Here is a 23,758-nt window from a genome sequence, read left to right as displayed (position 1 = left end):
AAGGAGCGGTGTGTTTACCGCTCCTCTACCGCTGCTCCCCATCGAAATCAATGGGGCAGCGCTGTAATACCGCACTATTGCGTCTATTGCCGGCAATTTTAACCCTTTCTCGGCCACTAGCAGGGAGTAAAATACGCCGCAAATCCAACGGTAAAATGCCGCTAAAAATAGCGGCGTTTTACCGCTGACGCTATGGGTGGCGTGGTGTGAAAGGGGTCTTAGGTAAGACAAGGAAGGATATCCACTCCTGGTGGAGTGTCTCTACTGACATCTTAACAGGAAGGGTCTGGAAGCGCATAGGGCCCCCTGGGAGAACAGTGCCATCAATTGCCAAGACCACCAATGGTCCCACAATAGAGGCACAGGCCCAGAGTTCTGCGCCTAGCGCGTTCTTCGGGAGATAACTTGGTCCAGCCCAGCTGCATAGATTCCTCAGCAGGTAGGGGGTGCACCTTGGATCGAAGAGAAGGGACTGGGAGCTCAGGCTGCCTAAAGAACGGGGAGTGCTGGCGTCTTTTTTCCAGGGCCCTCTCCTGAAAGCGAATATTGATCTGGTTACACAAGGTGATGACACCGTCCAGATCAGCAGGAAGGGATATTCCTGCTAATTCATCCTTCACTCTATCAGAGAGGCCATGTAAAAAGGTTGCAACTAGGGCCTCATTATTCCAGCTCAATTCAGCTGTGAGGATACGGAACTGAAGAGCATACTGTCTCACAGAAGCGGACTCTTGACGGAGACGTAAAAGAGTGCTAGCCGCTGAGGAAACATGACCCGGTTCCGAAAAAGTTTCAAGAAATCAGACAGGCTAGAAACCACTGGATCATTCAGTTCCCATAGAGGGGCAGCCCAAGCTAGCACCTCGCGGACAGGAGGGATATAATATATGCTACTTTCGCCCGATCGGACAGGAAGTTTTGGGGCTGAAGTTCTAAATGAATTGTGCACTGGCTAAGGAACCCCCTGCAAGCCTTGGAGTCCCCAGAGAAATGGGCTGGAACTGGCATTTGTAATGAATGTGTGGCTGCGACAGGTGCTATAGGTGCAGCAGCAGATAGCGGTTGAGGTTGTTGAATCGGAGGTCCTAATGAGGCCTGAACCTGTTCAAAACAGGATGCCAAATACTGAAGGAATGGCATCACCTGGGTCTGATGCGATTCCTGGGTCTCAAGTCTGCAAACTAAGCCCTGCAACGGATCATCTGCGGGTAGCGGCACATCAGCAGGGCCCATGGCTGATCAAACTGTCAGGTCACCTGAGACCAGGTGAAAGGTGCACTCCGTAGGAGTCGGAAGTTCACCGCTAAGGTAGTGAATCTTAGGACTGACTGCTGTGGATTGTACCCAGAGAGATTCAGGATGCAGGTCTACTGGATCACTAACACAGATCCCCGTGGGAGCTAGATTTTCCAGGGCGCAGAGTCTAAGAGCCAGCAGGTGTTCACCAGAGCCTCCAGTGGTGAAGATGGACTTCGCTGCAGTCTGGCTCCAGGTCACGGCCCCTAGGGTCTCACGCTCACGGTAGACTACAGGAGAAGGAAACAGAAGGCCAAAAGGTCAAGGTCACAAGCAGACAGAAATCACTGAGAACACGCCAAGGTCGGTAACAGAAACAAACGTAGAGCATGCGGCAAGCAGGAAACAGGAAGCCAAAGACACAATGAATACACAATGGTTGATCAGCACCGCTGGCTTGCAGTGCACAGGTTAATATAGGGTTCCCTGATAGGGCCTGGGGTGGAACCATGCTTAGAGGACAGGTTATAAAAACCACCAGGTGGAAGTGGCTGGCCTCTTAGTCTGAACACATGAGGAGAGGTAGGCAAACAGAGGAAGATTACTGCACAACCATGACATCACCTGTCAAGATTATGTGATTACTAAAGTCAACTCCTCTAAACACAAACAGTCACCTTCATTGTGATGAATGCACCTACAGTATGTGTTTTCTGTAAACGGTGCGATAAACTGCATCTACCAAGTATAAACACTAATCTTTCTCCTCCCTTAGTCAGTCCCATCCCTCCCCCACAGTTAGAATACACCTAGGGAACACAGTTTAACCCTTAATCGCCCCCTAATGTTAACCCCTACCCTGCTAGTTCCATTTATACAGTAATCAGTGCATTTTTATAGCACTGATTGCTGTATAATTGTCAATGGTCCCAAAAATGTGTCGAAAGTGTCCAATTTGTCTGCCGCAATATCGCAGTCCTGATAAAAATTGCAGATCACCGCCATTACTAGTAAAAAGAAAAATAATAATTAAAATTACATAAATCTATCCCCTATTTTGTAGACGCTATAACTTTTATATATACCAAGATGGAAGCAATTGAATAATGGGGATTGGCAGTGTTCCCCTGCCATCCCTGTGTGAGGTTTTCCCGCATTTATAGGGTATCATTTAGGTTTATATACTGATATTACTGATATTCATCTATACAATTTGTCTACATTTATACTTGTGAGTCCTGTACATGGTATTCTTTACATGCAGAATTCCTTAAAATGGTTCAATGTACCCACATGGATTGTTTCTATCCAGATGTCCAAAGAACTCTTCCTGCCTGGTCAGGTATCTGTTATGTGTGGATTGTTTGGTACATGGGCACAGCTGTGGTCCTCCATCGCGGGAGCTGCGATGTGCTTAGTGGACCCTCCCCCTCCTCCCCATGCACTCAGTGTGTTTGGGGGGACGGTGAGTGTGCCCCTTCGCGCATCGACGCCACGCTTGTCAAGCTGTATGTGTGACGGCACTCACGCCTTGTGTATGACGTCAGTCATGATGTCAGTGCATCGGCGCTGAGCCATAGCCATCTCGTGTCACTGCATGGGGGAGTGTCTGTACCGGCTACTAAGCATTTACCCGGTCCAAGGATGTTGGCTGCATACATATATATTCCCCATCAAGGTGAGCTGTTCACTTGACCAGTCTCCCTCTGGGGTTACTGCACACCAGCTACATTGATCTGCTGGTGGTGCTGTGACTCAGCATTAGTAAGTTTTCTTCTTAGTAAGCTTTCTCTCCGGGTTCTAACCTTTTATATTTATTTTTTCATTTTTTTGGTGGTTTATTTTTTAAGTTTAACAATTCACAATTTTTTTTTTTTACCTGGCATGTTTTAGTTTTTTTTTTTTTCACTTTTTTTTCACTTTTATAGACCATCACTTGTAGACTCATACACTCTAATATATTTTTTGGCACCATGTGGACTATTGTCACTATCCCCTATGGAGCTACAGTATATTGGGCTAATCTGCAAGCATTACTATCACTACTCTTAATATATTATTATAACTATACACATACAGTATGTAATATTTTGTTTCTAGATACCCCTGCTTCACGAAGTATACATCACATTTTTTTTGCCATATGGAGCTCTCACTTATTTATTCTACGTCCTTACACCGCCCAATGCTACATCCATATATTATGCCGCCTCAGCTCCCATGCTGGGGTTATGGTCTCGGCCAACCCTGTGCCGGCTCTTCTACACTGCAGTCACTGTCTGGGTTGGTGAGGGTTGTTGGTAAACCATCTATATACACTAAAAATACACTTGAGTATTTTTTCATGCCTTTATTTATATTCCATAGGAATGTCTGTCGCATCCGCTCCTGACGAGTGGGAATACCCACGAAACGCGTAGAGCTTTACTTGATGCCGCAGCTTCACCCCATATGGAATGATGTTTACTTACTACCATTATACTTTATGATGTTTATATACTATTTGGTAGATACATATATACCATGTGTGTGCATGTGCCAGCATCAGGCATGTTTTTGGCATGTGCATGCCATTTTTTATCTATACATCTATTATTTTTAGCATGTGTTGTTATGTGTTGCATTACTCTCCTATTTATCATGCTTAGCTCCTGTGCACGCTCCTTGTACATATATGAAATTAATAAATGTTTAATTTTTTTGATATCTATTGACCTTCACTATTCAATTGCTTCATCTAGAGTCCCAACCCTTTTTTTCCTCATTCATTACTGGGATGGAGGCACCTTCGGGTGCTTCATTTAAAGTCCCAACTCCCTTTTATTTATTTATATATCTTAAAAACAAAAGCAGCACAAAATGTAATGCCAATTTTTACGGCACAAAACAGCACAAATGTAGCACTAAAGAAACACACTTGAGTTTTTATTTGTGCTGATTTTAGGGGGGCAACTTCACTGAGCTCATCAAGGCTAAGATGAAAGACACAGAGCGGGCTGTGATTGCTCTCCTTCACCCTTCTACTGTCAGAAGCTGAGGAGGATAGATTGAAAGCAGCGGCTGGACCGGATCAGCTTACAGAGGGGGACACTGAGTGAGTTACAGGAATCAGGGTGCAGTCAATTCTAGCAATCAATAGATGAGTAGTGATGGTATGCAGTAACTTCTAACAACCCTATCAGTGAGCGGTAATGGTGTGCAGTTACCTCTAGCAACCCAATCAGTGAGCGGTAATGGTGTGCAGTAATCTTTAGCAACCTAATCAGAGCAGTAATGTGTGCAGTAATCTCTGGCAACCCAATCGGTGAGCGGTAATGTGTGCACCAGCATTGGCAACCCAATCAGTGAGCGGTAATGGTGTGCAGTAATCTCTAGTAACCCAACTAGTGAGCGGTAATGGTGTGCAGTAATCTCTAGCAACCCAATCAGTGAGCAGTAATGGTGTGCAATAATCTCTAGCAACCCAATCAGTGAGCGGTGATGGTGTGCAGTAATCTCTAGCAACCCAATCAGTGAGCAGTAATGTGTGCACTAAAGTTGGCAACCCAATCAGTGAGTGGTAGGGATGAGCTTGGTGTTCGACTCGAACATCGGCCGTTCGCACGTTCGGCGAATACCGAACGTTATGGGCAGTTTGCGCCAAATTCATGTGGCGCTCACGGCTCACAATGCACTGCGCCATCGCAGTGCATTGCTGGCTCATAATTGGCCAAGCATGCACTGTGACCCCGCATGCTTGGCCAATCACAGCGCCGGCAGCGAAGAGAGCCATAATTGGCCACAGGCAGGATGCCTGTGGCCAATTATAGCTCAGGGGGTTTAGTACACGCCCCACACTATATAAGGCCGCCAGCACAGCGGCTTTGTGTAGTGTGTTTCGGCATGCAGGGAAAGAACTAGATAGGTAGGGACAGTGTGTTCTTTTCTCAGGCATCTGCAGGAGTTAAAGTGGGTGTTGTGTGCCTCCAGCACAGTATACACATGTATCTACCCTTTATTGCTGGTGTTCGCTAATACAGGCATCTGCAGGAGTTAGTGGGTGTTGTGTGCCTCCAGCACAGCACAGTATACACCTGTATCTACCCTTTATTGCTGGTATTCTCTAATACAGGCATTGCTGGTTTTCCCATCTCCCTGCGGGCCATTACTATGTCTGGAAGGCCAACAAGGAGAGGCAGACAGTCATGAGCCAATAAAAGAGGGCAAGCAGGCTCTGTGTCTAGAGACAACAGTGCTGGTCCTGGACGCGGTGCATCGTCATCAGCACGCGGCCATGGGACGCGCTTGTCCTTATTTTCGGCAGCTCGACGTGTTGCGCCGCATTATGACGAAGACTTGGTAGTGTGGATGAACAAGCCCTCTTCATCCTCCTCATCCTCACTTACCCAGGCTCAGGGTACTAGCAAAGCAGCTGCCAGCGCGTCCTCTTCCCTCGTCTCAATGTCATCTTCAGTCACTCCTTCCCTAGACTCACCATGTCCTCCTGAGGAGTCCCCCGAACTGTTTGAGCACAGTGTTGGGTACATGCTCCAGGAGGATGCCCAGCGTTTTGAAGGCTCTGATGATGATACCCAGCTAGAGGAAGGCAGTAGTGTAAGCGCAGAGAGAGGGGATGCTCAAGAAGTACAGCAATCTGGCAATCATAAAAGTGGTCAGCCTTTGCGCCGCTAAGTGGTAATAAGTGACTAAAGTGGAACAAAATCCAAAATCAGATATAATGAAACACAGATGCTGTGAAAAAGAGCCTGAGTGATATAAAGTGCAAATGCTAACTAAAAAATGCAGCAGGACAAAATAGTGAGCACAAACTATCAAATAATGAATATAAAGGGGTGGGTCCTGCGCAAATCGTGCCAGTCAAATAAAATACACAAATTCAAAATAATATAAATATGTGCATACATACAATGCCGTGAAAAAAATATAGTCCAAAAAACAGCACGCATAAAAATATATAAAAAATATATAAAAAAATGGAAAAAAGGTTTAATGATAGAACAATAATAAAATGTCCGCTACTCAAGGCTCCCAGAACTCTCACCTTTAAACGAAGTGAATAAGCAAATCAAACAAACTCCAGGATTCTCTTATTTCATTCATAAATAATAAATAATAGCCATCAGGAAATCCAAAGGAGGGATGCAATGATACAATTCCGCCACTAGAGGGCCAGTCCCAGCTTCCAGAATAGGTGAAATGGATCTTCACTTCTATTTCACAGTGTATGGCTCAAAATAAGAGAGAGGAGGGGGAGAGAGAGAAACAGGAGACTTCCATAGTGTAATAGTTTAAAAAACGGCAGGTAGATTTATTAAAAAGCAGTAAAGACTCTCACATTTTAATTGCAAAAACAAGCACAATCAGGAAGAGGGTATAATGACAACTTCCTCCCGCCTTACTCTACTTCCGGTTCGTCCTCTGGCCAATCCCTACGTGTTACGTCATGTGACTTCTTCATGGGGAGATCATGGCAATAATGTCCACTAGCTGCAGCATACTGCCAGGTTTGCTCCAGTGATGAAGAGGGAGGGGATGATGAGGTCACTGACTCCACGTGGGTGCCTGATAGGAGAGAGGAGGAGGAGGAGGCACATCTCCAACGAGGCAGAATGCCCTCCAGGGGCCAGCTTAAGGGCAGCACACCGACTGAATCACACAGAAGAGCTCCGCTTGTGCAGGACGCTGCCTCTGCGCGTTATGCCAAAAGTTCTTTGGTGTGGGCCTTTTTTGAGACAAGTGCATCAGCTCACACCGCTGCTATTTGCAACATATGTCTCAAGCGTATCTCGCGTGGCCAAAACACCAGCCGCTTGGGCACCACATTCTTTTAAGCGTTGTTGTGCTTGGGGCACAGGAGCCACACTGGGGCAGATATTCTGTCAGCTCTGCAAGGGCAGGCTGAGAGGTGGTTGACGCCATGCCAGCTTAAGCCAGGAATTGTGGTTTGCGACAATGGCACCAACCTTCTCTCTGCCCTCCGACAGGGACAACTGACCCATGTGCCCTGTGTGTCTCACGTCCTTAACTTGGTGATGCAGCGGTTCTTGGGCAGATAACCGGGCTTACAGGATGTCCTGAGGCAGGCCAGGAAAGTCTGTATGCATTTCCGCTGGTCATATAATGCCAGTGCTTAGCTGGCTGACCATCCAAAAGAAATGCAACTTGCCCAAGAACCGCCTAATCTGCGACATGCCCACCAGGTGGAACTCAACGTTGGCCATGCTGCAGTGGCTGCACACTCAGCAGAGGGTCATCAATGAGTACCTGTGCAACTACGGCACCAGGACAGGGTCAGGGGAGCTCAGTTTTTTTCCCCACACCAGTGGGCCATGATCAGGGATGCATGCACTTTCCTGTCACCATTTGAGGATGGTGAGCAGTGACAGTGCATGCATCAGTGACACTGTCAATCTTGTCCACCTATTAGAGCACACACTGCATGGAATAATGGACAGGGAGGCAGGAAGAGGAGGACTTCCTTACCGCTCAAAGCCCCCTTTATCCATACAGTATTCCTGAGTGCCCGATCACACAGGAAGAGGATGAGGAGGATTGTGTCAGCATGGAGGTGGAGCCTAGCACTCAGCATCAGAAGCAGTCTTCAAGGGATCTTTTACAGTTCGAAGAAACCCATGGACTTTTACGTGCCTGGGAGGAGGTGGCTGCAAATCATGTCGTCCTTAGTGACCCAGAGGACTCCGGACCGAATGCCTGCGGAAGGATCCTCGTATTCGTGGTATCAAGGAGAGGGATCATTACTAGCTGGCAACCCTTATTGATCCACATTACAAAGGTAAGGTTGTGGACCTTATCTTGCCATTGCAGAAGGAGCAGAGGATGAAACATCTTCGGGAGGCCTTGTAGAAAGGTTTGTGCAATGCGTTTCCAGAGACTGGGAGGTTACAATTTCCTGGTCCTCCTGGACAACGTGTTGCTGAGGCTTCGGTCAGTCATAGAAGGAGCGGTGGAGAAGGTTTCCATCTGACCGATGCGTTCAGACAATTTTTTAGTCAGCGTCTGATTCACATGGTGCAGGAATACCTAGGGGCAAGATCAGACTTGGACACCTTTCCCACCAAAAATACTCTGGGTTACTGGGTCTTGAAGATGGATCACTGGCCAGAGCTTGCACAGTATGCAATAGAGCTACTGGCCTGTCCTGCATCCAGCGTTCTTTCGGAACGCACATCCAGTGCTGCTGGAGGCTTTGTAACCGATCACAGGGTGTGCCTGTGTAGGGGTCAGCCCCTAGGATTACTGAACTATATTGCACTGTGTTCCATTTATAATATATACAGCCTGCTATTTCCAGTTTAGCCACAAGATGTCACTGTTGCTGCCGACCCTTCAGAGGAGAGGAAACAGGAAGTGGCAGTGAGAGAGAACTGTGAGGAGTGTGTGGGCAGCTGAGGGATTCCTGTGCGGAGCTGAGGAAAAGTCAAGTCTGCCCTGAGGAGAGGGAGACTTTGTGTGGATAAAGAGTTGCAGTATCCAGCTAAAGATCGGGCATCTCGGGCAGAGAGAGAGAGCTGTGGTGATTTTGGGCCGCATCTGTGTTCATCCATCCGTCCCAGACGGGCAAGCTGCAGCACTAGGAACTGGACTTCACCTGCCTCATGAAGGAGGCCAAGACAAGGGACCCTCCAGCTGTCTAACAAACTGTGAGTGAGCACCGGTGCTGGATTGTGATAGGGAATAGTACAGTCCCTACTGAGATAGTACGTTGTAGAAACGTGTCCCGATAAGCGGGAATCAGGCAGGACATATTAGAAGAGGGTAGCCTGTATCACTGTGCATGTGTTGGCGGGAAAGCCATTTTGTGTACCACATTCCAGTTAGCCTTACTGTAAACTACTGTGAATTGTTAATACTGTTATCCTCCTCCTCCGGCCATTATATCTCACTGTTTAATAAAGCCGGTTTTTGTTTCAGCCTCCTTGTCTGCTGTCCCGTACTTGAAACCTGCATTGCGGTCTCCTATACCTCTGACCGCTACAAGTGGCGCTGCGAGCAGGGTACGGTTACAGAGATGGAGGCGGCTGAAGGCAACGTACCTGATGTTGATGTGAATGCCTTAGGTAATGGTGGAACCCCTACAAGGACCCTCCCTATGGGCATGCTTTTTAACTTGTTGCCAAAATTTGATGGCCAGAACATGTCACTGTCAGACTGGGTGACGAGATTACAGAGCGTTGCTAGAATTTACAATGTCAGCCCAGAGCTACAGGTGGAAATTGCTTTGGCTGCCCTGGAGGGTGAAGCGCGGAAAACTGTTTGCTTACAACCGGAAGCTACGCGCAGTACCTTGAAGGAGATTGTGCGCTTTCTAGAAGAAATATACGGTGAAACAGCTAGTGCGGGCCACCTCCGGGCAAAGTTCTTCTACCGGGTACAGCAGGAAAATGAAGGGGTCTCACAATATGCAACGGCTCTACAGGAAGTACTGGCTGAGATACAGAAAAAAGAGGCGGACGGGATAACCGCCATGGGATCCGCAGACCGGATACTGAGGGAACAATTGATCCTGGGACTCTACAGCTCTCACCTGAGACAAGCCCTACGGGAACGAGTCAGAGTGGACCCTACACTGAATTTTCGGCAAATATTGGCTGAGGCCGTGGAGCGAAGTAAAGAAGAAATTTATGCCTCTGGAGTGATACGGACCCAGACCGCCTCCCTCGGGGTTGCGAAGAATGAAGAGGTCCTGGTTAGAGTGGTGCAGGACCTACAAAGCTCCCTGGGTCTCATGCATGAGAAGTTGACGCAAATAGAGAGACGGATGGATTTGAGCTACCCCCCTGAGGTTGCATATCTGGGGCAACAACAACCTTATCAGACTGCCTCGATGGTTCCTGCACCAGAGCATCCTTACCCACGTATTCCCACCTACCGAGTCCCTCAATATCCTCCAGTGAGCTCGGCCAGTCCAGGCCTACGGGCGCCTCCCGCACACAGACAGAGAGAACAACGCAGAGAGGCTCAGTGCTGGCGGTGTGGAGAAAAAGGACACTTCGCTAGAGAATGCCGGAGGGACCTGCCTAGACGCCCAGAGCCGGCGTTAAACTTCAGGCCCCCGCAGTAATGAGGCACACTGCGGGGGAAGTAGAGTGTCAGGCCACTCAGCACAGCTCCGAACACCTGGTTGCAGGATGTCCCACCATAAGAGCCGAGTTTGAAGGCATTCCAGTCAACTGTTTAGTGGACACCGGATCACAGGTAACGACCATGCCTGAGTCATATTTCAACCGTTACTTCCAAGCACTGGCCAAGCCAGAACAGGGGACATTGATCCGGGTCACAGCAGCTAACCAGCAACAAATCCCTGTCACAGGTGTCGTATGGATGAATGTACGTCTGTGTGGACAGGAAGTTGGAAAAAAAGGTATCCTGCTGGTCCCTGAAACCTTCAAAGAAGATGTACCGGTGATAATGGGCATGAATATCCTGCGAGAGTTGGATCAAATTATGTTCACTAAAAGGGGGCCGGGCTATTGGAAGAATGCCACTCCACACAAACCAACGCAAAAGGCATTTCAACGGTTAATCCGGTTTTGTGGGACACAGAAGAGTGTCCCAGTACATCAGTCTGTAGGAAATATTCGAGTGCCGGGAAGGGCTACCCTTACCCTCCCTCCTGATCGGGAGACTATACTGACTTTGCCCGTGGGAACCTCCCGCAACCTTGAAGGTATGGAGGTGATCATTGAGCCTGAAGGCCTGGGAGAGTTAGGTCAGGATGTCCTAGTGGCCCGGACACTGGCAGTAGTCCAAAATGGACGAGTACCCATAAGAGCTGTAAACGTTGGACAACGGGAAGTCTCTCTGGTGCCAGGAGTGGAACTGGCTCGCGTGTACCTACATCGGGGAGAAGTGCTGAGTCAGGGAGAAGTGACTCTAGCTCCGATAGGCAATTCTGCTTGGACCTTGGCAGTTACTGCAAAGCCTGCAGAGGCACCGACCCCAGAATGGAATGGGACAGTCATCTTGGAACAAATGGAGATAGATGTGAAAGCTCTAAGTCCGGATCATTTACGAGCAGTTGAAACCATGCTGTGGGAGAATCAAGCTGCGTTTGCCCGCAATGCCAATGACTTTGGTTGCACAGATGCTATCACACATGAGATACCGACGGGGGACACTTCCCCAAGCCGAGAGAGATATCGACAGATTCCACCCAAGTTGTATCAAGAGGTGAAGACATTGCTGAAACAGATGATCGATTCAGGAGTGGTTCGGGGTAGTCAAAGTCCCTGGGCAGCCCCAGTGGTGCTTGTCAAGAAGAAGGATGGCACCATTCGATTTTGTGTGGATTACCGGAGATTGAATGCGTGCACAGTGCGGGACTCATATCCTCTGCCTCGCATCGAAGAGTCCCTAACAGCCCTAGGGCGGGCTAAATACTTCTCCACCTTGGATTTAGCAAGTGGATACTGGCAGGTACCGGTGGCTGAACAAGACAAGGAAAAGACAGCATTCATACTTCCCATGGGTCTGTTTGAATTTAATAGGATGCCATTTGGGCTGTCTAATGCCCCAGGAACCTTTCAGAGGCTGATGGAAAAATGTCTGGGAGATCTAAATTTTGAAGCTACCCTGATATACTTGGATGATATTATAGTGTACTCTGCTACTTTTGAAGAACACTTGGCCCGATTAGGACAGGTACTTGAGCGACTGCGGGCCCATGGCCTGAAGATAAAGCCAAAGAAGTGTCATCTCTTCAAGAAGGAGATCGAGTACTTAGGCCATACGGTGTCCAAAGACGGGGTGCTGCCATCCCAAAATAAAGTGGCTGCCATTCAACAATGGCCGGAGCCTAGAACGCTGCGTGAGTTGAAGGCCTTCCTTGGTCTGACTGGTTACTACCGGCGGTTCATCAAAGACTATGCAAAGATAGCGGGCCCTCTGAATGAGATTTTGAGAGGAACTGCTGGGCAATCCAAGAGTCAAAGTGTTCCCTGGGGACAGAAGCAAGAGGAGGCCTTCCTGACCTTGAAAGAGGCTCTGACATCGGCCCCCATCTTGGCTTATGCTGATTTTGACAAACCATTCTTCTTATCTACTGACGGTAGTCTCTACGGACTCGGGGCAGTGTTGTCACAGATGCAGGACGGACACGAAAGAGTGATTGCCTATGCCAGTAGGTCCCTGCGGGATACGGAGCGAAACCCTCATAACTATAGTTCCTTCCGGCTAGAGCTCCTTGCCCTGGTGTGGGCCATGACAGAGAAGTTTGCCGGTTACCTTACAGGGGCTAAAATCTTTGTACGGACTGATAACAATCCCCTGGCCCATCTGGATACTGCTAGACTGGGAGCCCTGGAGCAACGTTGGGCAGCTCGCCTTGCAAAGTATGACTTCTCAATTCGCTATCGCTCTGCTACAGAGAATACCAATGCTGATGGTCTGTCGAGGGTTACTTTTGAAACTCCATTGGGAGAGCTTGATGAACAAAAGGAAGAGGATGAAATTCCAGACTTCCGCAAGTTTACACCTCCAGCAGTCGCAGCACAGACAAGCGGGGAGGCCCGGTCCCTGCCTAAGGCATTAGCAAGAACTAATGAGGAATGGGGGCGAATACAAGATGAAGACATTGGACTGCGACAGATAAAAGGTTGGGTGGCTCGGCAAAGGAAACCAGACAGAGAGGAAAGGGCTGATCTTGATGCTGAGATGAAGTCAATTCTACATCAATGGGACAGACTAGAGGTTCATGGAGCTGTTCTATACCGCAAGTGGCAGCAGCCTGCCGATCTGGAGGCAAGATGGCAGGTTGTCATACCAAGGAGTCTGGCACTAGAGATAGCCAGGGAAGCTCATGAATTTGGAGCTCATTTCGGGCCAGTCAAAACTTACCAGTGGCTGCAGCGTTATGTGTATTGTCCACGACTGGAGGTCGTAGTTGAAGAAGTCTGCCGACAGTGTAGAGTGTGTGAGCTTACTAAAAGCACAGAGCAGAGGGCACCCATACAGCCCATACAGACCAAGGAACCGCTGGAGGTATTGCTGATAGATTATCTCCTCGTGGGACAGTCAGCCAGAGGCCCACAATACTGCCTGGTCATGATTGACCACTTCTCCAAGTTTGCAGTGGTCACTCCAACTCGGGACCAGACGGCTGAGTCTGCAGCTCGGGCCATCTGTCAAGATTTCATCCGGGTCTATGGATGCCCGAAACGGATTCACTCAGATCAAGGAGCATGCTTTCAAGGGAAAGTGATGGAGGAGTTACACCGACTGTATGGCATTGGAAAATCCAGGACAACTCCATATCATCCCCAAGGGAATGGGGCCTGTGAGCGCTTTAATCGGACTCTGCTTCAGATGCTGAGGACCTTAGAGGAGGACAAAAAGACACACTGGCCAGACTATCTGCCTGAATTAGTCTGGGCCTACAATAATCGTGTCCACACTACCACCGGCTATACCCCATACATGCTACTGTTCGGTAGAGCCGGACGAGAAATTGTCGAATTGAATTTGGAACAGCCAGAAGATGTGATAGAGCGATCAACCACCTCATGGGTGAAAGAACACCGCAAGCGACTCCAGACCATCTGCCGGTTAGTAGGCCAGAGATTGCAAGAAAAGACTTATACTGACCGTCCTCCCATCCAAGAGATTCCGTTGCAACCTGGAGACCGGGTGCTGGTTCGAGAGAAACGGCCCAGAGGCAAGTTGAGTGAGCGTTGGGAGGCACAGCCGTACAAAGTGATCAAGAGAGTGTATCCCAATGGTCCAGTTTACGAAGTTCGTGTTGAGAATGGGGAGTCGGCTTCAAGGGTTCTACATAGGAATATGCTACGGCCATGTCGGTCAGAAGATCGGATACCTGCACAGAGGACACCACTCCCTGCCCCTTCCTCAGAATTTGTCATTTCCGATGGGAATAATATTGAAGACTGGTGGATTGTTCCTGACTCTGCACGTGATGAAGCCCCTGTTATAGAACCAGTACCAGCTCCAAGGGAGGAAGGACAAGTCCTAACAGAAAGACAAGACCTTCGGAGATCTAGTAGGTCTACTGCAGGGGTTCCACCAAACAGGTACAATGCTGATCAGTTTATTTGGTCTAACTGTATGTATTATGAACAATGTTGTGCTGCCGTTAAAGATTGATTTAACCCTTTTCTTCCCCATGGACTATATAGCAAGGCCGAGGACGGCCACCTTTAAGCGGGGAGGCATGTAGGGGTCAGCCCCTAGGATTACTGAACTATATTGCACTGTGTTCCATTTATAATATATACAGCCTGCTATTTCCAGTTTAGCCACAAGATGTCACTGTTGCTGCCGACCCTTCAGAGGAGAGGAAACAGGAAGTGGCAGTGAGAGAGAACTGTGAGGAGTGTGTGGGCAGCTGAGGGATTCCTGTGCGGAGCTGAGGAAAAGTCAAGTCTGCCCTGAGGAGAGGGAGACTTTGTGTGGATAAAGAGTCGCAGTATCCAGCTAAAGATCGGGCATCTCGGGCAGAGAGAGAGAGCTGTGGTGATTTTGGGCCGCATCTGTGTTCATCCATCCGTCCCAGACGGGCAAGCTGCAGCACTAGGAACTGGACTTCACCTGCCTCATGAAGGAGGCCAAGACAAGGGACCCTCCAGCTGTCTAACAAACTGTGAGTGAGCACCGGTGCTGGATTGTGATAGGGAATAGTACAGTCCCTACTGAGATAGTACGTTGTAGAAACGTGTCCCGATAAGCGGGAATCAGGCAGGACATATTAGAAGAGGGTAGCCTGTATCACTGTGCATGTGTTGGCGGGAAAGCCATTTTGTGTACCACATTCCAGTTAGCCTTACTGTAAACTACTGTGAATTGTTAATACTGTTATCCTCCTCCTCCGGCCATTATATCTCACTGTTTAATAAAGCCGGTTTTTGTTTCAGCCTCCTTGTCTGCTGTCCCGTACTTGAAACCTGCATTGCGGTCTCCTATACCTCTGACCGCTACACCTGTCCACCAAATTGGTCAATCGGCTGACCTTCATAAAAATGAATCAATCTTGGATCACCAGCTACCAAGCACCTGATGCTGATGTAACCAAATAATTATTTTTTAATGTGAGATCCCTTCAAGACTGCATATGGTGTGATTATCCTCTTCCTCCTCATTGTTCATGCTGATAGCTTGTAAGAACATTTTTGGTTCCAATTTTTCAGCCCCTGTTTATCAGGGACATGTAATTACAATTTTTGATGCAATACTTTGCAGCAGGGCTCATTCCTACGCTCCAACTAGAGCATCTGTGAGGGGTTGCAGTGTTGTGGCGCCAGCACCAGTGTCTTAGGCCCAATTTTTCAGCCCCAGGGGCATGTAATTACAATTCTTGATCTAATATTTCACAGCAGGGCCTGTTCCAGCGCCCACCAAGAGTAACTGTGAGGGCTTACAGTGTTGTGGCAAAATCAACACCTAAGGCCTAAATTTCTGCAGTGTATATAGGGCAGGCCCCTACTTTCAAACATCAGACTTACAAATGACTCCTACTTGCAAATGGAAAGAGACAACAGGAAGTGAGAGGAAATCTACCCCTAGGAAGTGAAATTCCCTCCTGTAAGAGTTCCTTGTTTCATTAAAAACCCCACATTTTTTAAATCCAATTGTCATTGGGACAGAAAGTGATGTGAAATCTTCTGAACAGGTGCACAGACAGCAAAACAAAATGTTACAGGGCTGATAATCCTTCCCTATGTTTTACAAAAAGCTTAAAAATAGATCTTTTGGCTGGAGCTACACGTAAAAAATTTACCAGTTCAAAATTCTAAACAGATTCTACTTAAGAACAAACCTACAGTCCCTGTCTTGTTTGCACTGCCTATATACTGCTGTTCAGAATATATAGGGCCTGGGGGCCCCACGCCTTTGCTTTTTTTATTTGTGAGCGGTGTTCTCCTTAATATCCATACAAGACACAAAGGGGCTGGTAATGGGCTAGTAATGGGCTGGTAATGGGCTGGGGGGGGGGTTCTCAATGATTTGCATCCATATTGCCAGGACCAGACACGACATTAAAGCCGCAAGCAGTTTTAAATTACTTTTTTTCCTTTAGAAATGTCATTTTGAGCAAAGACTGTTCTAAACACGGGAAACATGCGCCATTTTACAGGCATATTATAGACACCCTCCATGCATGGTATTTAAAGGAATAGTTCACTTTTATTTTTTCACTTTAAGCATCATTAAAATCACTGCTACCAAAAAAACTGACATTTAAAAAAAAAAATTGCATTGATACATGTACCCTGGGACAGGACCCGGGTCCCCAAATCCTATTAAGGACAATAACTTGCATATTAGCCTTTAAAATTTTCACTTTTGATTTCTCATGTTTGAGCCCTATAGACTTTAATGGGGTTTTTAAAGTTTGAGCAAACTTTCGGTCCGTTTGAATGTTTTGATGCGAACCGAACCGTTCAGCTCATCACTAACGTTATTGCACTACAAACAACTGCTGTGTAAGCAGGCTTATATAGTATGGGGTAGATATAGCTCCCTGAGTCATGATTGGCCAAAGGCACTCTGCCTTTGGCCAATCATGGCTCTCACAGCAGCTTGCACTGTGATTGGCCAAAGCATGCAGGTCAGGTGCATTCTTTGGACAATCAGCAGCCGTCAATGCACTGCAATCTCGCAGTGCATTATGGGGCACTGCGCGGTGCTTGAATTTGGCACGAACGCCCCATATGTTTGGTTCTTCTGCAAACAAACACCCAATGTTCAAGTCGAACTTACATTCAATTCGAACATCGGGACCAACCCTATTGATCACTGATGTGTTAGTAACCAGTGGCAGCTAATTAACCCCTTTGTGCTGCATTAGTGGCACCAGTGGCAGTGTTATTTAATCACGTTATGTTGCAGCATGAAGGGGTTAATTAACACTGATGCTGGTGTCACTGATGCAGCACAGAGGGGTTAATTAACTGCCACTGGTCACTAATGCATCAGCGACCAATGTCAGTGTAGGCTCTTTACCATGGCTCTTTAACATGTGATCAGCTGTGCCCAATTACAGCCGATTACCTGTAAACATATGCTGGTTATCTAAATGTCCCTTCCTCAGCTTTGTCAGTGCCTGAGGAAAGAAAAGTTGATAAGTGGCTTTCCTATGACAGGGGCACATTTACACTGAAAATCAGAGCTCTAATTATCAGTGCAGCCCCATCAGTGCTGCCTATCAGTGCCCATCAGTGCCTCCTATCAGTGCAGCCATATCATTGCCCCCTATCAGAGCAGCCACATCAGTGCCCATCAGTGCAGCATATCAGTGCGCATCAGTGCCTCCTATCAGTGGCTCCTATCAGTGCCGCCTATCAGTGCAGCCTCATCAGTGCCACCTATCCGTGCAGCCTCATCAGTGCCCAGTGTATTAACTTGGCATTATGTGTCTGTTTGTGTGTCTACCAGTCTGTTAATTTGGGATAATGTGTGTATCTCTGAGTGTGTAAATTTGGGATTATATGCATGTCTGCCAGTGTGTTAATTTGGGATTCTGTGTGTGTCTGTCAGTGTGTTATTTTGGGATTATGTGTGTTTGTCTGTCACTGTGCTAATTTGGGATTATGAATATATGTGTCTGCCAGTCTGTTAATTTGGGATTTTGTGGGTATTTGTGTGTCTGCGAGTGTGCTAGTTTGGGATTGTGTGGGTGTCAATGTGTTAATTTGAGATTGTATGTGCAGGTGTCATTGTGTTAATTTGTGTTTGTGTGTGTGTGTGTTTATCAGTATATGTGTGTGTATCTGTCATTGCAGCATGCACGTAAACTCTATGAGCTGGGCCCTCCTGTCCCTTTTGTATTGTACTGTACTGTACTGTAATTGTGCTGTCCCCCCTCTACATTGTAAAGCGCTGCGTAAACTGTTGGAGCTATATAAATCATGAATAATAATAATAATGCAATTATATTGCACACAAACAAAAACCATCACAAAAAACACACAGAAATCATCACAAAAAACACACAGAAATCATCACAAACACATACTAATATTACACACACAAACACAGACACAGCAACCATGATACCCAAACAATAGAAATCACTTTCTTGAGATAGGGGTACTTAGGAATTTTTTTGTAAGATCTGCAGGGGTACTTTACCATAAAAGGTTGAGAATCACTGTCGTAAAGGATATGTAGCATCCCAGCCCATACACGCTGAACCATGTCCTGTGTACCCTACTGCTGCCAGCATGGTCCAGCAACACACAGACATTGGGTTTGATTTAGTAAAAAAGGAGAGTGCAAAATATGGTGAAGTCTGCATAAAAAAACAATCAGCGTCCAGTTTTTTTTTCTTTTGTCAAAGATTAATTAAGCAAACTAAAGTTAAAAGTTGTTTGGCTATTAAGTATAGCTGCACCAGTTTATGCACTCCCCAGTTTTAGTAAATCAACCCCATTGTGTTTCACATGCTGGAGGAGAACAGGGTTGGCTTTTGGGAAAATTAATGTCATCTGGTACCTGCGCCAGCTTTCACTTATCACTCTTATGTCTATTATATTTTATTTCCCTGATAGGCATAGTAGATATCTATTCTTAGTAGGGAATGTGTTGGTATTTTGTGATGACTCAAATGTTGAATAATATTTTGTAAATATTGTGTGAATATTTTGGATAGATATGCTTTTATCCTTTTATTGTTACACATCAACTATTCTAAACAAGAGCTGTTTTAAGCCTGGGGTCTCTTACCCACATTAGCAAACATTTTTGGTTACCATTGCACAAGAAGTAGAGGAGTAGGGGCCAGACCGGTACCACATCAGTACACTCATACCAACAATGAACCTAAATTATATTCACTCTTTACAGGTACTACTCGGGGATAATTACAAAACTGAAATCACTTTTTTATTGTTTTATTGCTACCAATATATAAAAATGAGGACAAAACATAAAAAAGTTACAGACACATAATTGTTGTTTTTGCACTGTAAACACCATTCCACATGGCATGCCTAACACCATTACTTTAATAAGTTCTCATTTACCCTAGGTTTACAGATGCAGCAAAATAAAAATGGGGAATAAAACGGTGTGGGCCTCCCCAATCTATACCATGTCCTACAGGTATATTATGGATTTTGAGAGAAACCCCATTCCAATTTTTTTTGTTTTTAAATGGCATGGGGCCCCTTCCAAAATCCATATTAGACCCATATCCGAGCATGTAGCCCGGCAGATCAGGAAAGGGAGGGGACAAGCGAGTGCCCCCCCCCGAATCATACCAGGCCACATGCCCTCAGGCCCTCAGGGGGTCGGGCGCTTTGGGGCAGGACGGGCTCTGTCCCCCTCACAGCACCTTGTCCCTATATTGATGTTTTTGACAAGTCCTTTATTTAAAAAACAATAATAAAAAACAATGTCCCCCAATGTAGATCCAGCATCAGTCACAATGCCCGACATTGACCCATAAAAATAAAAATAAAACAGCCCACTCCCATGGAGCTATCTGCCAGCTTTGCCATCTAACAGTTCTTAAATAACTAAGGGGTGTGGTCATGAGCTGTCAGAAACTGGATGGTCCCCTTGTGAGGTCATTGGCCATGTTGAGGGCATGTGGTCTGGCATGGTTCAGGGGGGGGGGGGGCAGCTCGCTCACCCCTCCCTTTCCTGACCTGTCAGGCTGCATGTTCAGATAAGGGTCTGGTTTGGATTTGGGGGGGAGCCCCCAAGCCATATTTTTTTTTTCATTTTGCCATGGGGTTCACTCACAATCCATACCAGACCCAAAGGATTGGGTGGGGACCCATGCCATTTTTTCCGATCTTTTTTATTGTCAGCAATTTTTTTTTTTTACATTCAGCTGTCAGTGGAACTCAGATGTTAAGGATGCAGCGTCCAGCTTCCCGGCCTGCTCCTTAACAAACAACTATTTACAGCACTTGAGTTTTTGGTATGGATCCATTGAAGTCTATTACACATAAAACGCAATCTGCTGTGGGAGAAAAGTCCCTGATCCTTTCCAAAAATGCATTGGCTAAAAAAAACACATAGATGTGAATGTGTACCATAGGAAATTGTATTAAATAAAACTATAGTGCATTTCTGACAAACTACAAAATGCCCTAAAACATGCATATGTGTGAAACTTTTTAGAACTTATACAAAGTCATCCTGTGTACATGGGTGTCCGCAGAACTTTTTTCAGGGGGGGCATCATTTTAGGGTCACGCATGCATCGCCCCTTTTTGGACAATGTCATTATCATGGTCAGAGACTGCAGACGTAGTACAGTCCCTAGGATAAGTAATGGATAATGGCCAACAGGCCCTCTTACCAGACCCAAAACCAAATCAAACCAAACTACAGCAGTGATCCCTCTGGTTGGATGATCGTGCAAACTGAACTCAGGGGGGCGACTCTGGTAAGTAGTGTAGCATGTCTGTACCCTGGTAGTGGCTCAGTCTTTCTCTGGTGGCGCTGGACAGTGTGGCTCTCTCTCTGGTGGCACTGGGCAGCGTGGCTCTCTCTCTGGCTTCCGCCCAGCACACTATTCATTCTTTGTCCTGTAGCACTCTCTCTCAGCTTTTTTCCAGGCTGCAGTCTCTCAATCTCTCTCTTGATTGAGCTGTAGCCTCCTCCCTGTGGAAAATGGGGCTGCCAATCTTTGGGACTACATGTCCCATGATGCTCTCCTCTCCTAGTCTCCTTTGATTGGCCCTCAGTTATGGCCAATAGGGAAGGAATGGAGTGGGCAGGAATCTGGGGGGGGGGGACCTGGTGAGGGCCGCTGTCTCTTCTCCCTGACAGGAGAAATGGGGGCGAGTGGGGGAAACCTCTGATAGCCCGCAGCTCGCCATTCTCCTGTCACAGCTCTGCTGAGTTCTCTGCTGGACTGAGCAGGGAAAAAAGCCCGAAGTCACGCTACACTTGATGGGGGGGGGCTTGACAGCACCTTGGTGGTGTCACTCCACTGGCGGGTGGCTCCCGGGTGCAGGCTGCCCACACCCCAATAGCAACGCAACTGTGCTGAATTTAAGATCCGATCCCTGATTCCAGAGGGGGGCAATTGACCCCCCTTGCCCCTACCTGCGGACGCCCATGCCTGTGTATATAACATAGTCCTAGCCAATGGTGCAATGGCATTCCATCTTGATGCATTTCACAGACTTAGTCAGCTTCTTAAGGATATAATGGTGAGATCACTGTGAAAATCAGGCAATAGCGATTATAGATTAGTGAGATAGCTTCCAAAAATATCTATGTACTGACATATAATATACAGTAAGATACTGTATGTATTTAACAGATCATACTGTTGCTAGAATTTATATTACAACCAGAACTACTTGAAAATTTTGTTCTAAATTTTATATATTGGTAACAATAAAAATCAGATGATTTTACTTATGTATTTATGCCTGATTGGTACCAGTAAAGTCTGAATATAATTTGGGATCATTGTATAAGAATTGTTTATACATAAACTATAAATATTGGAGTAAAAGTCCTATATATTTATTTTGGGAAGTTGTGTCTTTGTCAGGGTTGGGCTCAGCCCATCCTTCTCTGAGCTGGTCGCTCAGCTGTCAGCTAATTGCCAGCTCCTATCTCTCCACAGTGACTCACCTGTTGATGATATCCTGCTCGTCAGTCCTGCCTACTTAAGCAGTCCAGATGATTTCTGCCTTTGCCTTAGTCACATCCCGAGACACCTTCCTGTGTTCCTGTTAAAGACTTGCTTGGCTGACATTCCTTAAGGCTCCAGATTCTGCTTGCTGTTCTACTACGCTGTCTCTGGCTCCCTGACGTTTTGGCTTTTCTGACCATCCGTTCTGGTTTCTGAACTCTGGCTATGTTTTGACTACGTTTACCTTTTTTTTTACTATTATTAAACAAGTGGGATTAAACTGTACTTCTGTCTCAGTCTGACTCATGGTTTCTGACACTTTTTAAAATAGATTTAGGGATTTATGAATTTATGAACTTTTTAATCCCTGTCAATTGATAAAGTTGTGAAATTCTAAGAAAAGTTCTTTGGAACGCTGTTGTTTAATTGGTAGTTACTGTACCCTAAGGGGAACTTATGGGTTTTAGCAAGTAAAGAATCATAAATGAAATGTATGTAGTTACTTAAGGTAATGTTTCACCTTGTTTAAGCCTGCAGTGAATTCCTGAGGCTGTGGTTATTTGGATGTTCCTTGTTTATCTGGAAGTGCAATGATATTTGGAAATAAAACACACGTTTTCTACTGCACCATGAAGTTTCTCCCTTTTTGAATCCTATATGGGCTATATATGCTGGAGAGCATTGAATAAATGTATCATTGGAGCTGGAATCGTTTGGATATTGTTCCTGAATTCCTTGGTGGAGTGATTATCACTATGGAAAGAAGGTTTCAAAGCTGAGCTGATAGAGGAGGATATTGCAGGTAGTTACTTTGATAACAGACATGTTTGATCCCTATAACTTGGGATCCATCCTATCTGGTAAGAGGCTATTTAATCTTTTCCCCACTGATGTAAGGAAAAAGAGCGCTGAACTGTACGGATATCCATGATTGGCACAGAATACACATGGACATTCATTTATTAATTTATATATTTCAATATTGATGTGGAATTTTTATATATCAATTTTACCCTTTTTAATTTATATTGATTAGGTCTGCGCACTTTACATACACACATATATGTTGAATTGAGTATTTTGATAATTGAGTTGCGGCACCTATTAATTTATTCACAGATTAGATCAATTCGTTTTCACAAATTTTTCAGGTTAAGCGCAAATTATTAAAACTTAAACACCTAAAACATAGTAGATTACCTGGAAAAGATTGACACATAGCATACTTTACTTTACCTTTAGCTAGGTACTTGAAAGAAGTGGAAAATACTGCGTTTTCTAAAGGTTACATATTGCATTAATTATTGCAGTGAAAAAGCACTGATTTAGAATACCTTTAGGGCTTTAAGTAGTTCATCTCTGACTAGTCCACTTGGCAATTGGGCTGTAGTGTTAATAATTTTGTAGGTTAACATATCTGTCTTCCACTTGGCTCCCCTACTGTATGACATGCGCTGTTCATGCTTTCCGCAGCGGGGCAATTTCATTGTTTCAGCAGTTTCTTCATCTAATTTACCTGAAGGAACAATAAAATTAATGATTAGTAGCCTATATGTTTTTATCTTCTCATATACACTATGGTCAATATACAGTAGAAAAACTGCATGTCTGCCTTCTTCTGAAATCTTTTTGATTTCTTTTTCTCCTCCGACTTCACAAGTTAATATAATTTTATAATGTACCACAAATATTTAGTTTACAAAGAAATGTTGATGTAACATACTTTGAGGCCCCATCGAAAAATGAAAAATGTAATTCCAAAGATCGGTAAAATAGCTGGCATATGTGAAAACCCGAGGACACCAAAATTAGTTATGGGTTCTCATATTTTTATGTAAATAAATTGGATCTTTTGACCTATCGTAAAAATTATTTTCTTGGATTTTTTTGCAGGTAAAAATATGCATTGATTATTTTTTTTGTTAGGGAGCTGTAAAGCATTGC

At 45.8% G+C, this 23,758-nt stretch overlaps 1 protein-coding gene across 5 annotated transcripts in view; it reads right to left on the bottom strand.

Moving 5' to 3' along the window:
* LOC143943334 (matrix metalloproteinase-18-like) overlaps window positions 1-23,758 on the bottom strand; it is a 1,003,345-nt gene that overhangs the window by 631,022 nt on the left and 348,565 nt on the right. For all 5 annotated transcript variants that reach the window (XM_077465046.1, XM_077465042.1, XM_077465045.1 and 2 more), the window contains one exon: window positions 23,149-23,330. In XM_077465046.1, coding sequence (XP_077321172.1) covers window positions 23,149-23,330 — 182 coding nt within the window. The remainder of the gene's footprint in view (window positions 1-23,148; window positions 23,331-23,758) is intronic.

The sequence above is a fragment of the Lithobates pipiens genome, unplaced genomic scaffold, assembly GCF_037356315.1.
Source record: "Lithobates pipiens isolate NorthernLeopardFrog02 unplaced genomic scaffold, aLitPip1_a1.2 Scaffold_30, whole genome shotgun sequence".
In the NCBI taxonomy this organism is placed as follows: domain Eukaryota; kingdom Metazoa; phylum Chordata; class Amphibia; order Anura; family Ranidae; genus Lithobates; species Lithobates pipiens.
The sequence above is the reverse complement of the archived record's forward strand: the minus strand, read 5'-3'. Positions and strand labels throughout refer to the sequence as shown.